An 18,028-nucleotide genomic window follows, 5' to 3' on the forward strand; every position below is an offset into this window, starting at 1 on the left:
GGTCTTCAGATGGCAATAAAGTTTGTATCTCTTCTATTCCTAGGTGGCTGAGATAGACGTTTGGGATGCCCTATGAGACCTTCAGTAAGCAGCTTCCAGCGGGAGTATTGGCTCATTCACTGAGGGGATAGTTGCCTTGGCTGCATGCCGAGGTGTTTTTCCCATTGTTGACATCTGTAAGGTGGCTAGGCCTCAGTGCACATCTTTATGAAGCACTATTGGGCCTTTTCTTCTTCTGATGCTGCATTCAGAAGGAGGGTATTTCAAAGGGTCATTCCTACACAGGCATGTTGCAGAGGAAACCCGCCCTTGGATGAGACTGCTTTGTTGTATCCCTATCAAAAGAACATCCTCCATTCCAGTCTGGCAAAAATGGAAATTTTACTTATCGTGAATTACTATTTGCAGACTGGAGTGGAGGACACTTGGCCTGCCTCTGTTTTCCTCTGCTTAGTAGGAGCTGTTCTGTTTAGTTGGTCGCTGGGTTGGAGTGGACTATGGTCAGCGCCATTCTGTTTGGGTGTTGTTTGTTAGGACTTGAGGAGTTGTCTCGCTCTGCCAGTTGGGCTGGTGAGAGGGATGGTTCTTCCCCTTGGAGAGGAGGCAGAAGACTAGAGAGGACCCTGCCTGTCACTCCCAGAGGGAGGATCATCCCTATCAAAAGGGTGTCGTCCAATCTGTAAATAGCAATTCACAATAAGTAAAATTTCTGCTTTTTCTACTAGTAATATTTTTCTGAGTTTCTCTTGCAAATATAGAAATACCAATTTTATTTTCCTGTAACACATTTACAAGACTGAGTACATACATATCCCTTAGGTTAAACTTTGGTTGCCTCCCTGTGACTGGGTAGTTAGATGAAAGATATTTTGGAGCTCTTTGTGTGAGAAACCTCAATATATTCAGTTTTATGCCTCAAGGGATTTTTCCCCCCTCACAGAAATAGGGCACATGAATGTATTTGACTATACATACAAAGCATGTTTTGTTTGCATGTCTCTTGGAACATTGGGCTCTGTGTATGTTGTTGCAGATTCCGGCATTTCATACAATTAACAATAGCTATTAATTAATGCACAAACTGATGAAATCAAGTTGGATATCTCCTGTTCCCTTGAAGATGAGTAATGGTGTTATGTACTTTTCTTGCAACAAGCTAATCTGGTATAAATTGAACCGTCTGAATATTAGATAGATAGATAGATAGATAGATAGATAGATAGATAGATAGATAGATAGATAGATAGATAGATAGATAGATAGATAGATAGATAGATAGATAGATAGATAGATAGATAGATAGATAGATAGATAGATAGATAGATAGATAGATAGATAGATAGATAGATAGATAGATAGATAGATAGATAGATAGATAGATAGATAGATAGATAGATAGATAGATAGATAGATAGAAAGAAAGAAAGAAAGAAAGAAAGAAAGAAAGAAAGAAAGAAAGAAAGAAAGAAAATGTTTAAACAAAAATTTCTAAATGTAGTTGAATAAAAAATAGACACCTGCAAAATATCTTCCAGATGAGTTAATGACCAAGTGGAGAAACTTTATAGTTCCTACAAAACATTTTGATGACGTTTTACTTTGTGAAATAATTTTATATTTAGGAACAAAGTCGCAGCTGGTTGCACTCATATAGTTTTCATTACATGTTGATGGAGCTACCCCATAGGAAGTTACTATTTCTTATCTCCATATGCCATATATTTGAAAATATATCGATGTTAGTAACTTAATAGTAATACCAGATTCTTTCCAACATAAATTGCTTCCAAACAATTTCAGTATTTTGGTCATATGACTAATGTCTCAAATCAATGAAGTTTGTATATGCTAAACATTAATGCACTTTTAATTTTTAGAAACTGTAATGAAAGATCTTGATGTAATAACAATCCCTAGCAAAGATGTTGTGATGGTACACGAACCCAAACAAAAAGTGGATTTAACAAGGTACTTAGAAAACCAAACTTTCCGCTTTGACTATGCCTTCGATGACAGTGCTCCTAATGAAATGGTATACAGGTATGTGTTTGTTATGTTCATTTAGAAGTTGTTGCTATAGTCTGCTGTCAATAAGTTCGTGTTGTGTCTAACTTGTATTCTTGTGTATTGTCACTGCTCTCGGTGTGTTTGTTTCCTTTTCAATTTTTCAATAAGAAAAATACATTTTTAGAGACAGTTACATTTAAACTGTAGTATCTATGCCCAGTGTGAGTGTTTTTGTGTCACTGTTGTAGTCTTCCCATTTCTGTTGTGTTTTGGGGGCAGAAGGTCATTATACAAAGCCACTAAAGCTTCCTTTGGAACTGACAGACAAGTCAGACTTGAAAATTCCAGGCAGAGGAGAAACAGGCTCTGCTGTGGGATTCTTGTGAAGATGCTAGGATTTTTCAAAAGTTATTTTAGAGAGGCAAGAATAAGTCTGGAAATTTTCTCCCTTTAAGGTCTCTTCTCCTTAGCCATTTTGAAAGGAATGAAGGATGCAGAGGCCTGAAAAAGATGTGAATAGTAAAGAATGGGAAAGTAGGTGGCAGAAAGAGAGAGAGCAAAGGGTGGACCCACCCACTTAAGGCTCTGGTCCTGCCTGCTGCTGGTATGCGGCTCACAACAGATTACTCCTGTGGGAATGCTTCCCTTGACAGAGAAAACGTTGCCCACCTCTGCTCTATGTGGTGAAGCTGAAACTACTGCTAGGATCAGGAGGACCCACAACTCCAGTAATGATTACCAGCCTTCCTCAGTCCTGCAAATAGGATATATTATAGAACAGCAAAATATTGACAAGCACCAGGCCAGCGTTGTGGATTGAAAGGGGTCTGTGTGCACCTTTTTAGGTCAATAGAGTAGTGCTTATTTCCCTATAATCTCAAAGGGAAACAAAATTACCAAAGTTAGGTTTCGATTTTCTTGATAACCAATCGTGATAGCACTAATGGCAAGCCAGAAAAGAAGGTTTTGAGTCTTACCATGTTCTCAATATGTGGGGGGAGCATATAAAATCTGCTTGGAGTTAAGGTGTCAGTTAAAAAGCTCTCTTTATGAAAAAAGAAATCGTGGAAGCTAGTGCCTAGTAAAAAATGAAAGCTTCTACTTCTCTGGAGACTGAATTACCTGAACTCAACTACAGAATGTAATGTGATGCTGTTTGGAGTCGGATCCATGGGCAATCTGACTCTTTGTGATGGTTTCCAACAGTGTCTTGGACCAGAATTGTTTGACTTCTAATCCTGTAGTTAATGCTTTTCTGGTTAAATTGGATGCTGCAAGCTTTCCATTTTTTTCAAATTTGTTGTCTTAAATTATCTCAAGTTGTCTTATCCCATGAATATGGAAAGCCCCTGTATGCAAGTGCTTTCATTCCCTTTATTAAATCTTTTAGGTTTTTAGTTAGTTGTATACACATGTGAGTAGTTGGTGGGATCTGACTCTATCTGATCCAGTGGTTGTTGCATTGCCTTTGGCTAATGTCTGCCATAGTTGTTCTATTGAATCTCTTAGCTGTGGAAGTTGATTCAGCTGGAAAAGACATCATAGAGGATGGAGGACTTAAAAACTCCATTTGGACTTCCATTCAAACTCATTGTTTTAGGAGGCAGAAAACATCTGACTCTGCTGAATCCAAAGTTAAATGTAATTTCTGTTGAATTACTCTTCTATTTCTTTTAAATGGCAGGAGATAGTTGCAAAGATTGTGTTTGATCTTTTTGCTTAGGTAGGTTTTTACCAGTTTTATTTTCTGATGTCAAGTTCAAAAAGCTATTCTACTATAAAGTATAACTGTAAGGATTTACAAGGTGAAATTTGCCAGATCCTTTTTGTAGTATTTTAAAAACTTAAATATGATTATATAATAATCTCGGTTTTTTCTTGTTAAAGGTTTACTGCAAGACCACTAGTAGAAACAATATTTGAAAGAGGAATGGCTACATGTTTTGCGTATGGACAAACGGGCAGTGGAAAAACGCATGTAAGTGTTTCTGGTCCTACTGTTGTGCTTTTGTTGTAGCCTGATAAAACTGCAAAAGATGTTAACATGCTGGCAGCATCACTGACTCTCTGAAGAGCAAACTCCTCTTACTGGCTGGGGAAACACTGCAACACTTTGTTCCAGGTCCTACTGGTATACATATATTAGGAACTTTAAAGGCTGCTTGTCTCCAAACTTCACTAGTGTTAAAAACTCAATACAAATTTGGGTGGCTTTCCTCCCATTTTCATATATATTCTGTGTCTTTAAGGAAGCAAATTCAGTTGTTGTTTTGGCACCAAGCAGTGGATCTGCTCAGTGAAAACAGTTATTCATGCATGCCCCTTAATAATGAGCATCTGAAGTTTAATAGTTGCCATTTTCATGCTGTTCATTTTATTTTATTTTTGCGTTTAGACAATGGGTGGCGATTTTTCAGGAAAGAACCAAGACTGTTCAAAAGGAATTTATGCATTAGCAGGTACGTATTCTCTTTTTGGGCTTGCTGCAAAATAATATATATCCTATACATAAAAGAACATAAGAGCCTGCTAGATCAGGCCAATAACCCATCTAGTCCAGCTTCCTGTTCTCACAGTGGTCAACCAGTTGCCTGTGGGAAGCTTGCAAGTAGGACCTGAGTAGGACCCTTCCTGCCGTTTCCAGCAACTGGTATTTGGAAGCACACTGCCTGTCACTATCAAGGCAGAGCATATAGCCATCATGGTTGGTAGCCATTGATAGCCTTATCCTCCATGAAATTGTCTGATCCTCTTTTAAAGCCATCCAAGCTGGTGGGCATCACTTGTGAGAGGGAATTCCCACAAGTGCCGCCCTAGGCTCCTGCTGGGAGGAAGGGCAGGATATAAATCAAACAATAAATAAACAAACAAACAAATAAATAAATAAATTTAATGATGCACTTTGTGAAAAAGTGTTTTTTTCTCTGTCCTGAACCTTCCAACATTCAACATCATTGGATGTCCACAAGTTCTAGTGTGAGATATCCACGTTCTCCATGCCATGCATAATTGTATACACTTCTATCATGTCACCTCTTACTCACCTTTTCTTTACACTAAAAAGCCCCAAGTGCCTACAACCTTTCCTCATAGGGGAGTCGCTCCATTCCCTTGATCATTTTGGTTGCCCTTTTCTGAACCTTTTCCAACTCTACAATAACCTCTTCGAGGTGAGGTGACCAGAACTGTACATAGTATTCCAAATGTGGCCACACCATAGGTTTGTGTAACAGCATTATGATACTGGCAGTTTTATTTTCAATACCTGTCCTAGTGATCCCTAGCATGCAGTTTGCCTTTTTCACAGCCATCACACACTGGGTCAACATCTTCATTGAACTATCCACTACAACCACATTCCCGGTCAATCACTGCCAGTTCAGACCCCATGAGTGTGTATATGAAATTAAGATTTTTTTTGCTCCAATATACACAATGTTACACTTGTTTACATGGAATTGCATTTGCTATTTTACCACTTATTCACACAGTTTGGAGAGGTCCTTTTGGAACTCTTTGCAATCCCTTTTTGTTTTAACAATCCTGAACAATTTGGTATCATCAGCAAACTTGGCCACCTCACTGCTCACCCCTAACTCTAGATCATGTATGAACAAGTTAAAAAGCACAGGTTCCAATACTGGTCTTTGGGGGACTCCATGTTTTGTATCCTTCCACTGGGAGAACTGTTCATTTGTTTCAACTCTACTTTCTGTTTCCTAGCCAGTTCCTGATCCACAAGAGGACCTCTCCTCTTATTTCATGACCTGGTTTAAATTTACCTTTACTTTCTCTAATCTTTTAGAATAGGGATCTTGTTCTTCCCTTTTTGTTGTCCTCTTCTATTTCTACACAATAACTATTGTAATAGTTCTCTTTGTCCCTACGTACTAGTTGCTGTATTGTTGCTTTTAGGGTTCTGACTGTGCTTCTTTCTCCTTTTGCTTTTTCTTTCCTTCTCTTTTTAACCATTTGTATGTATGTTTGATTTAATGGTACTATTGTCACTGTTCCCTATCTGTTCGACAACACAACTTGCACCAGGTCCTGGATGCCACTTCGGATTAAGTCCAGGGTTGTCGTCCCTTCTGGTTGGTTCATGACCAACTGTTGTAGGGCACAGTCATTTAGAGTATCTAGAAATGTTACCTCTTTGTTGTGACTGGAACATCTGTGTGGCCAGTCTATGTCAGGGTAGTTGAAGTCACCAATTACTACAATAATTCCTAGTTTGGATACTTCCTCAGTTTCATTTTTCATCTTAAGATCTTCCTGAGCATTTTGATTTGGGGGTGATAGAATGTCCCCAATACTAAATTACTCTTGGGACCTGGTACCACCACCCACAATGATTCTGTGGCATTATCTGGGGGGTTTCTAACTTGCTGGTTTCAATGCCCTCTTTCATGTAGAGAGCAATGCCACCTCCAATATGTCCTTCCCTGTCCTTCTGATATAGTTTATAAGCAGGGTAACCGTATCCCATTGGTTTTGTCTATTCTACCAGGTTTCAGTTACGCTTACTATATCATTGCTGCCCTCTAAGACCAAGCACTCAGTTCTCCCATTTTGGTTTGGAGGCTTCTAGCATTGATGTATAAACACTTACATACAGTGTTTCTCATCAAGTGTCTTTGGCACTTTTGGTTTGGCCTGTGGTGCTTTGGCCACTCTGAATTGCTATCCTGTGCCCTTGCACTTACAATGCCTACTTCTAGGCCTACCCCATTTAATAAACAAACTGTGGCCATACCGAACTGTATTGTGTAGATGGGTTTTTTTTAGCATTTGTGGTGATGTTTTGCTGGGTGCTATTTGTTATCACACCACCTACTTCCATTCACTCATTGCCCAAGCACAACCTAGCCATTTTGTTTCCACTTGCCATCATCATACCTGCAGGCATACCCACAATGGTCCTCATGAGGATGGGGAAGTAGTAACTGAGGGGAAGTGTACAACAACACACTTTATACTTTAGCTATACACTTTATGGTATATACTTTATGGTACACGTCACACTTTATGTTATATACTTTAGCTATACTTTTTATGGTATTTAACAATGAGTACTAGCTTACTTCTTGGTAGCAGAGGCTGAGAGGTGTAACGCTGTTCAATAAATGCCATGGCTAAGTTGGAAGCAGAACCTGTGCCTTCCAGGTCAAAAGCGAACACTCGTTATTTTCTGTAGAACACTTAGTAGGACCCTGAAAACTGTCAGCAGAAAGAAATTGACAGAAGGGGACTTGCTTGCCTTTTCTCCTCATTGATGTTTCCTGCACCTCCCAAAAGTTGCTTCTGAGACCCAGGGCAGCCTGTGGGTTGAGGGGTGAGGAGATGCAGCGGAAAGAGGGGATCATTGAAAATGCGTCAAGGCATTTTGCAAAAGCAATTCTCCTCTCACACAAAGTGCCTTTGTCCTGTTTTGGTAGATTCCCCTTGTGCCCTATTCCACTTCGTTCTGGAGAATCTCCCAACCTTCAGAAGTGGCTTTTTTGGGGGCACAGAAGACTTTGGTGGGAAAGAGGAGGTGGGAAAGCCTTCTTTCATGAGCTTTCTTTCGTGGTTTTCAGGAACCAACATACTAGCTTTCGCCCAGTAAATCTCTTTGCGTTTTGTCAGCTTCTCTCCAAAATAAATGCTAGGTCTTACAAGTAAATCAGTGACTTATTTTACAGGGTTCTTGTATAAGTTACAAAAAGCTAATGTATGTGAAGCATATTTAACATTTGAAAGTGGTACACAAATGCAATTATTTACTAATAGACCACATGGAATTGATGCCACTGTGTAACTTGTTGTGCATTTAACCATTTTTCTGTCAGGTAATGTATTTTTAATCTATTCACAGCTAGAGATGTCTTTTTAATGTTGAAGAAACCAAACTGTAAGAAACTAGAACTTCAAGTATATGCAACATTTTTTGAGATTTATAGTGGAAAGGTATGTAAATTTATTTTACAATAATAGTCTATCTGGGAGAGCTTATTTTGTCCAGGGTTCTGAGTTTTCACTTCTGTATTTCGAACTCTCCTCTGTTTCACTTGGCTGCATTATTTTGTCAAACAGAGAGACTAAATTAATGTTTCAAAGGTTCCTAACTAACACACACATCTCTTCTCCCTTCTTCCCGCATAAGGTTTTTGACTTATTGAACAGGAAGACGAAATTACGAGTTCTAGAAGATGGTAAACAGCAAGTCCAGGTGGTGGGATTACAGGAGCGAGAGGTTAAATGTGTTGAAGATGTGCTCAAGCTTATTGAGATAGGCAACAGCTGCAGGTAGGATTTAAAAAAAATCTGGGAGATGATCTGTAGGAGGAACACTCTTGTGCTATAATACCTGCTGAGAGAAATAGGACAATTATATTTCTTTGCTTTAGGAGCAGTATTGATTTGTGTAATCAGCTTACTGTCTTAATGTTTTGCTAATTCCTTGAAATATTGTCACAATGTAAGCTGGAAAGCCAGCTGTAATAATGTAACATTCAAGCTCAGACTTAAAAGTAATTCTAAAGAGTTCTTGCGTCTAAAAGGTAAAAATATTATTAATTGAATTTAAACAGATGTGATTCAGTGAGTGGGATAAGAGGAAAACACAGATGCTATTGTGTTTCAATATGTCATAGCTGAAGATAAAGGGTAATTGGCATGTGTGTATAACAAATGCGTCTCTTGTTTAGGTTCTATTCTAGCACAAAATAAAGTGTACTTCACACTATCAACATAAAAGATCAGCTAAGCTCTGATGGTGATGTGTGGCTGCATGGCATTTCATCCTCTTCCATCTCCTCCCTTTGCTACAGAACATCTGGTCAGACATCTGCAAATGCACACTCATCTCGGAGCCATGCAGTGTTTCAGATCATCCTCAGGAGAAAAGGGAAACTGCATGGTAAATTTTCATTGATTGACTTGGCTGGAAATGAAAGAGGAGCTGACACTTCCAGTGCAGATAGGCAAACACGACTGGAAGGTGCTGAAATTAACAAGAGCCTTTTAGCACTTAAGGTAAAAGAAATTCATCTGATTGTATTTGAACTACTGAAGCCCCTCTGATTTTCCATATTACAACAAATACAGAAACTTTTGAAAGTGATACTTGCATTCCTGATTTAGTACAGATTCTCATATTTCCTTTTGACTGCCTACACATAGTAGTTGGCACATAATGCATTATTACAAATCGTATAGAAAATATAAACATGGTATGTGTGGTGTTTCATTTGTATCTTGCTCTTCTGAGGAGCTCTGAGGAGTACGTTAGCTTTGTGATTCATCTGTGAGTTAGGTTAGGCTGTAGGAGACCGATTTACCCAAAGCCAAACACTGAATTTGCTTCCTAGCTAAGCTGGGGTTTAAACCTGGGTTTTCCCTATGAGTCCGGCCATCACAACGGGTTTTAGCTCCACCTATCGTGCGAAGGCAAGAATGTCTTTGAAGTCAAGACTAGGGGCGTCAGGCCCCTCCCACTCTCCAGTTCATTCTTGCCTTCGTACGAACAAGATTGGAATTATAGCATAGATTAAGCTCTCGTATTTGTCTTCAAATCCTTACCTTTTCTGTTTTGTGTGTAGCTCACTTAGGGTTCCCTCAGAGACCGCGGCTGCGGCTCTCTTCGATCTTTCCCCAACCCTGAGCTATTCATTTTCAATTTTCTTCCCTTCCTTGACTGGGGGCTCCCTCTGAGACCGCGGCTGCGGCTCTCTTGGTTTTTGGCCGTTTTTTGAGATCCCCCCCCCCCCCCCGGCTCTGTTGCATCCATTGTCTGGGGGCTTCCTCAGAGACCGCGGCTGCGGTTCTCTTTCTTTTTGACCATTTTTTGAGCTTCCCCCCCCCAGCTCTGTTGCCGCGGCTGCGGCTCTTCCGATCCCAGCGGGAGCTTGCGGCTGCAGCTCCCGCCGTTACCCCGTCACTCAATTTAGCCTGCCCGAGTCCGTTCTGCCTGTAGCTGCGGCTACTCCATTGGTTCCTTTACCTGAGTTTTACCCTTTACCTCAGCTCACCCTCGCTACGTGGCTTTAATTTCCCACTGCGAAGGGCTTTGCAGACGGCGGCGGCGGCTCTCTCTGTGGCAGCTGCCGCTTTTCCCTCACTGCACTGTTTCCTCCTGGGGGTTTTTTTTAGAACCGCCAGTGCGGTTTTCGGCCCCGCGGTTCCTCCTGCGAGACCACGTTGGGCAGCCCTTCCCCCAGTTCGCTTCCAGACGGCCGCCATTACTTCTTCTCTCTCCGCCATTTTTTCCCGCTCTTTTGGTCCGGGCGCCATTTTTTGAATTCAAATTTCCCGCCTTTTTTGTTACCCTTATTATCCATTGGATACCTCCCTTGCAGGCTATCTATCCGTATGTGTGTTGTATACGTGCTGCAGACAGGCTCACACAGGGCTGATTTACACACAACTTTACTGTGGCTGTAATCCTAGTGGCTGGATTATATTATCAAGGCTGGAGCTCCAATCCTAGTGGGCTGGATTATTTTATCAAGGCTGGAGCTTTAATCCTAGTGGCTGGATTGTATTATCAAGGCTGGAGCTTTAATCCTAGTGGCTGGATTGTATTATCAAGGCTGGAGCTTTACAATAGTGGCTGATTTGTACTAAATCTGATTTATATTGGTCCTGCCCCCTCTGAGGTCGTGAACCGAACCTGAAACCCAGCCTACAGCACTAATCTGAGTGTACCAACTCTAAAACAGCCTATATTACATTAACGCTGATACCTCAGTGCATTCTGCCCCCTCTGTGGCAGTGCACTTCGCCATCTGCCAGTGTATTCTACCCCCTCCGTGGTAGTACGCTGTGCCAGTTCGGGTCTTTACATTCTGCCCCCTCCGTGGCAGTGTACTGCACCCAAGTTAATATAAGATGGCAGAACAGCCAGGCATGCCGCCATCAACCCATATGGTGCCAGATCAGCCAGGCATGCCACAATCAGCCAAGCCACAACATCCTAACACGACTAAGACCAGACATACCAAAGCACTGGCTAAGACAAAACATCTTTCCAGCCATAGTAAACCAAAGCGCCCACGCTATGTCTCTGTGCCAACCACCACCACAGCACAGGCACACATAAGCGATATTCTACATTCCCCTGCTGCTGCCTCTGACGAGGAAGAGTTTGTTGGCTTTCCCCCGTGTTCGCCTAACGAACCTCCCTCCGTTTTACCGCCCCAAACATCTGTTCCAATAGTTCCTCAGGCACATACATCTGCCACATCCGGTCTGCAGCTGTCTCCTGATTTCCTCTCCCAACTCCAAGCCATGCTGGCATGTTTCACCCAAATGCAGTCACTACCACAAGTTCCTGCCGTACCCCCACTTAACATGGTCCAGCGTGCGTGCCATGAAGCTCATTCTTCCGGATCACCAGACCCCTTTGATGTAGCCAGAGGCAGATGTACGGACGAAACCTCGTATGCGGAGGAGTCAGCTTTCACTGACCATGTTGAAGGAGACGACTGGAGCGACTATTCAGATCATGAGGAGGTTACATCGTATCGCTTGTTTAATACCTCAGATTATCAGCCGCTAGCACGCAGGGTAGTCAATACCCTTGGTCTCCAGACTGCGCCTTCAACTTCGCCCGCCCCAGGTATCAAAGGGGCCAAGGTCCTCAAATCCCCTGCACCGACTGAGCACTACATCCCGGTGCCGGACCTAATTACCAAATTAGCCTCTGAAGAATGGGCCCATCCACTCAAAGCTCGACGCTTCAAGAACCTGGCTGACAGACTTTACGCCCTAGCCCTGGACTTTGCCACCAAGTTAGATGTCCCTGGCATAGATGAACCAATCGCTCGCCTCGTTTCACGATCGCTTTTGCCCAGGGAAGGGGAATCCCACCTAAAAGACACTACTGAGCGACAAATAGACTTTGCCCTCCGCAAGAATCACGAGGCCACTACCGTAGCCATGCGTGCCTCCGCTTCAGCCTCCATCTTCTCCAGAGCATCTATGATGTGGCTGGATGACCTTCTAGAGGATTCTAACCCTGATCCTGTCACCCTCAGAAGAGCACTATTGAAATTGCGTAAGACAGCAGCCTTTGTGGCCGATGCCACTTTGGATGCCACTCAATTAGGGGCACGAGCCATGACGGCTCAAATAGTCGCTCGTCGCACCCTCTGGCTTCGCCACTGGCAAGCTGATTCAGCGGCCAGATTGAATCTGTCCAGGGCTCCTTACTCCGGATCTCTTCTCTTCGGCGAGGAAGCTCTAAAGGCAGTTCTGGTTGATCCAAAAGACGCCCACAAACCGGTTCTGGCCACAGTCAAGAACAGCGACCACAGGCCTTTTAGGCGATTTCCTTCATTCCGTTCTAACCAGCCCTTTCGAGGAACGCGACCAGGAGGACGAGGCCGCGACTTCAGACCCTATGACCCCAACGCATTCAAGGGCTCCTGGAACCGACGCTTCCAGGGCAGAGGTCAGTACCAAGGGCGCAGGGGCAACTCATCGTCCTCATTCAAGGGAGGCCCTCGTCTACGCAAGTAGTCTTAACGCCCTCCCCATAGGTGGCAGATTACTTAATTTTGGAGATCGATGGCTGTGCCTTACTAAGGTCTCCTGGATCAGGGACCTTTTCAGTTATGGTTATACCATAGAGTTCTGGACAACCCCACCAGACAGATTCCACCCGTCTCCTAGCCCAAGGGCACCAGCCAGGCACAACATTATGCAGACAGCTATACACCACCTCTTGGACATAGCGGTGATAGAGTCAGTTCCTACAACTGAGAGGTCGGAAGGGGTGTACTCCCTCCTATTTGCTGTGCCAAAACGAGATTTATCATGGAGGGCGGTATTGGACCTCAAGTTTGTCAACCGCTTTGTAACATATCGCAGGTTCAAAATGGAATCACTCCACTCCATTACGGAGAGTCTGCATGAAGGAGACTTCCTGGCTTCTATCGACCTTAAGGAAGCGTATCTCCATGTGCCCGTTTGCATAGCCCACAGAAAGTTTCTTCGGTTTGCTTTTGGCCACCAGCATTTTCAATATAGAGCGATGCCATTCGGCCTCTCCTCTGCTCCAAGAGTGTTTACCAAGGTGCTACTCATCCTAGTGGCTTACCTCCGGACCCAAGGGGTTCATATCTACCCATATTTGGATGATTTACTAATACGGGCCAAGTCGGAGGAACTCGCTCATCATCATTTAATGATCACCCTCAATGTTTTGCAGGCCTACGGCTGGCTTGTCAACTTCGACAAAAGCCATCTCCAACCAACCCAACGCCTACTACATCTAGGGGCAATGTTGGACACCCTGCAGGCAATGGTCTTCTTGGCTCCAGATCGCATCACTGCCATCACAAGCATCGCAAGGTCCCTGATGCAACAAACATCCGCAGACGTCATGCTTCTCGCCAGAGCGCTCGGGATGTTCATATCTACAATCAACATTGTGCCATGGGCTCGAGCACACACTCGGCCACTTCAATGGATTCTGTTGCCTTTTCAAAAAGACATTGCCAGCTCCAACCATCGCAAAGTTCGCTTGAGCCCCGCACTGCGCCTCTCCTTCCGCTGGTGGACCAAGGTTCAACACCTCTCCAAGGGCACGTCGTTCAGAGAACCCCGCAGAACCGTTGTAACCACAGATGCCAGCCTCATAGGTTGGGGAGCCCACTGCAACTCCCAGTACGTTCAGGGGGTTTGGTCCAACACAGAGCAATCTCAAAGCATCAACTGGCTGGAACTAAAGGCTGTCCACTTAGCCCTATGTCATTTTCAATCTCTGTTCCCTTTGCATCATGTGCTCATTCGAACAGACAACACGTGTGTAAAATCACATTTGAACAGGCAGGGGGGCACCAGGTCTCGCCCTCTGCAGGACTTAGCCTCCCTCATCTTTGTCTGGGCAGAACAACATCTACAATCCCTGAAAGCAGAGCACCTCAGAGGGATTTGGAATGTGACAGCAGACTGGCTCAGCAGACAACAGGTCTTTCCGGGAGAATGGAAACTTCATCCAGCCATTTTCCATCGTCTCCAGTGTCGGTTCGGCGCCCTCTCAGTCGACCTGTTTGCCTCCAGTCGCAATTGCCAGCTTCCCAGGTACTTTGCCCGATACCTGGACTCAACAGCAGAAGCAGTGGATGCTCTGAGAACACCGTGGCCAGACGGTCTATTGTACGCCTTTCCTCCCATACCATTGCTAGCCAAAACCTTGAGGAAGGCGCGAACCGAAAGGGCACAGCTGGTTCTGATAGCACCATTTTGGCCACGCCGACCGTGGTTTTCAGATCTTCTGGCAATGTCAATGATGGATCCTTGGACACTTCCAGTAAGGCCAGACCTTCTTTCCCAGGGTCCAGTACTGCACCAGGACCCTACTTGGTTCAATCTAACAGCGTGGCGTTTGAACGGGGACATTTGAGGTCAGCTGGACTGTCTGACGCTGTGATTGATATTATTTTGGCCTCGAGAAGACCATCTACCACCCGTATTTATCAACATACCTGGGTGGCTTTCTCCAAGTGGTGTCAGTCCCACCACCATGATCCATCCCAGGCCACTGTGCATCAGGTGCTCCAATTTCTCCATAGCGGCTTTATGATGGAACTTCGACCCAACACCCTACGTCGACATGCGTCAACTCTGTCGTCCATTCTCTCAGTGTCCTCTCCTGGAGATCATATTTCCACACATCCGTTCATCAAACATTTTTTGAGGGGAGTCGCCCTACGCTCTCCGGCTGTTGTCCATCGGTTTCCCTCATGGAGTTTGCCGAAGGTTCTGCAGGCTTTGCAACGTCCTCCGTTTGAACCCATCAGGACTGTGCCTCTTCGTATACTGTCCTTCAAGGTCTTGTTCCTGATCGCAATCACATCTGCTAGACGAGCTTCGGAGTTGGGCGCATTGTCTTCCGCTCGCCATCTCTGCGTCTTCCATAAGGACTCTGTTGTTCTGAAAACTGATCCTTCCTTCCGTCCCAAGGTTGATTCAGTGTTCCATTGCAACCAGGACATTGTTTTGCCTTCCTTTTGCCCGAATCCTACCCATCCTCTCGAGAAGGCTTGGCATTCGTTGGATGTCCGGAGGGCTCTCAAGACCTACCTGTCTAGGACCCAGGATATACGGCGAACTGAGTCTCTGTTTGTATCCTTTCATCCAAGGTCTATGGGGCATAAAGTTTCCAATCCTACCTTATCCCGTTGGTTAAGGGCATGTATTACCTTAGCATATGAGTCTCTGAAGCTGTCAGTTCCAGCTAGTATAACGGCTCATTCTACCAGGTCAGCTGCCACTTCGGCTGCTTTTGCCACTAATGCTCCTGTTGCCGATATTTGTAGGGCTGCAGTCTGGTCTACTCCACACTCGTTTATAAGGCATTATAAAATTGATCGCTATGCCTCTGCTGACGCTTCTTTTGGCAGACGAGTGTTGCAACAGGTTCTTAATAACGATTAACACGTGGGTGGTCCCTCCCTGTTTGGGCTGCTGGGGTACATCCCGTTGTGATGGCCGGACTCATAGGGAAAATGGACCATTGGTCTCACCTGAAGGGTGATTTTCCTATGAGGACGGACATCACGACCCTCCCAGTTGGAGGATGACTATATATATTTTCTAATGTGTTCTATATTACTGTTACGCTATTATATTTAAATTTAAAAGTGAAGTCAAGACTTCTAGTTCTGTTATACTGCTATGTTGGAGTCATGTTACTATGCATGGTACTATTGTGTTATTTTCCTGCTGCCAGGCCTGTTGGTCTTGTTGTATTTTTAGATATCTCTCCTTAGACTCGCTGTGAATGAACTGGAGAGTGGGAGGGGCCTGACGCCCCTAGTCTTGACTTCAAAGACATTCTTGCCTTCGCACGATAGGTGGAGCTAAAACCCATTGTGATGTCCGTCCTCATAGGAAAATCACCCTTCAGGTGAGACCAATGGTCCATTTCCCACATTGAAGCTGCTGAACTACACTGATGCTGAAATTTCCTTTGCATAAACCTGGGTAGTTATGTAGACTTCTCTTTATACAGATACATTATTTGTGATTTATGATGAGAGTCTGAAAGGCCATTTGTGAATTGCACTAGGTGGGAGTCAAGTCCTCTAGCAGCTAGTGGTGAGACACAGACTGAAAGTGTAGAGTTCATCTTGATGAGCAGGGCTTGTTCAGCAGTGGCAGGAAGCCAGAACAGTTAAGCTGGTTGCAAGCAGGCTAGAGTCTGACAGTAAAACCTTCAGCCAGATTTTTTGTACTTCCAACGTCTGTTGGTACCAACCAGCATGGTCAATGGTCAGGGAAGTTGGGAGTTGTAGTCCGCAACATTTGGAAGGTATCAGCTTTTGGAAGGGTATAGTAGGGTACCAGTTTCATAGTGAGACAGAAACTGAGCTCCAAACCCCTGTAGGAATTTAGCTTGGGCCTGTTGATTCCATCTATCCGGTGTTTCTGGTAAAAGGCTTTATGGTTTGTTCTACTGGTAATTGATTCTACATGTTATACACACATGCTCACATGTATATGTGTAAGTGATAATGAGAATTCTCCCATGCATATACCTCCTCTTCCCCCCCTGCCCTAAATCTGCAAGTATTTATTCATATTATTTATTTCTGAAAATTTTATCCTGCTGGGTCAGTGACCATTCAGCATTATACAAATTATCTGTTTGGGGGCAGGGGTCACTATACTTAGTTGTTCTGTGTGCAGTAGACCAGTTATTGCTTCCCCTTTCCCTCTCAAAGAACACCCCAGACTGTATTCTTGGATGGGTGGGAATCCTAGGAAAATGTTGACATGTAGGAGATCTATAGTTCACCTGCAGCTATTTATTTATTTTTGCCAACCTGATATTCTGTCTGCATCTCACAACCCTCTTAAGTGGTGAGCCATCACCATAATGTGGAAGCAGGCAAGTAGGGAAAATAGGTACTGTTCTGCTGTGAGTTTCCTGGACAGTAATATATGTATAAAATCTTGGTCCTAAGTTTGTGTGGTAGAGAGAGACAGACAGACAGTGTGGGCTTTGTGCCTGTTCTGGAGTACTGTGCATATTATGTATGTTTACAACACATGTAGATATGTATTGCATAACTAATACTTAATAATACAACAAAGGTTCTTGTGGCACCTTAAAGACTAACACATTTGCTAGGAATAAGCTTTTGTGGACTAGAGTGCACTTCACTGGGTGTATGCCATAGTGGCAAAGTTTATGCCATATTTGTTATGCAACACTAGACTTTGGGTTGTATTCAGCATAATGCTAAGGAGATCATTCCATCAATGCAAGCATTTCTGTTTGCCCAATGGAACAATCTCACCTCTCTTTCCCCCCCCCCATGTGGTGTTCTGGGGTTTTTCCTGACCCTCTGGAGCAGATTTGGGTGGGGAGAAGGGGGAAGATTCCATTGTGCTAGTTGTTTTACTGGCCTCCACTAGCGCAACAGGTTAGTTGAAAATAGTAATACCTCAGTTAACAATGTAGATGCATTTCTGGACATTACTTCTTCAATAGAAACTTTGGACCCAGAGGTAGGAATAACATGGAAAGAATAGGGATAGGTTCCTACACCCCCTCAAAGATGGTGGGGGCAGCTTCAACAATGGCTTTAAAGGTGCCTACCGAGCACCCACTCCTTCCCCCTCTCCTTCTCTGAATCGTATTGGATCCTTCCCTCCCTAGCCATGAGAAAAACCAAGAGATCTCTTCAATGCAAAGCAAACACACAGGCTAGTCAGTTTCATAAAGCAATTGTATAAGCTTATCAGTTTATTGACAGCAAAGCAAAGACTCAAGGTGGTCAGTTTCACCTGAAAGCAAAGGTGGTCAATTTCACCTTAAAAAAGCCTTCCTTAGTTCATGGAGGATTCATTAACTGAGGTATTACTGTACAGCCTTTTGTTTTTGTTACAACAGGCTAACACAGCTAACCTTCTGGAAATTGTTATTTAATAATACAGCTACCTTCAGACATCCCTAATATGACGAAAAGAATAAAACAAATTAAATACACTGACTTGTACTAACAAATAGACCTAATGGTTGGATCAA

The 18,028-nt window shown here is 43.6% G+C and overlaps 1 protein-coding gene across 5 annotated transcripts in view; it reads left to right on the forward strand.

Annotated features, from left to right (window-relative positions):
• The window catches only part of KIF2A (kinesin family member 2A), a 97,388-nt gene that overhangs the window by 38,698 nt on the left and 40,662 nt on the right, over nucleotides 1–18,028 (forward strand). For all 5 annotated transcript variants that reach the window (XM_061618997.1, XM_061618982.1, XM_061618991.1 and 2 more), the window contains 6 exons: nucleotides 1,878–2,040; nucleotides 3,895–3,985; nucleotides 4,403–4,466; nucleotides 7,862–7,953; nucleotides 8,150–8,292; nucleotides 8,817–9,021. In XM_061618997.1, coding sequence (XP_061474981.1) covers nucleotides 1,878–2,040; nucleotides 3,895–3,985; nucleotides 4,403–4,466; nucleotides 7,862–7,953; nucleotides 8,150–8,292; nucleotides 8,817–9,021 — 758 coding nt within the window. The remainder of the gene's footprint in view (nucleotides 1–1,877; nucleotides 2,041–3,894; nucleotides 3,986–4,402; nucleotides 4,467–7,861; nucleotides 7,954–8,149; nucleotides 8,293–8,816; nucleotides 9,022–18,028) is intronic.

Source organism: Rhineura floridana, chromosome 1, assembly GCF_030035675.1.
Source record: "Rhineura floridana isolate rRhiFlo1 chromosome 1, rRhiFlo1.hap2, whole genome shotgun sequence".
In the NCBI taxonomy this organism is placed as follows: domain Eukaryota; kingdom Metazoa; phylum Chordata; class Lepidosauria; order Squamata; family Rhineuridae; genus Rhineura; species Rhineura floridana.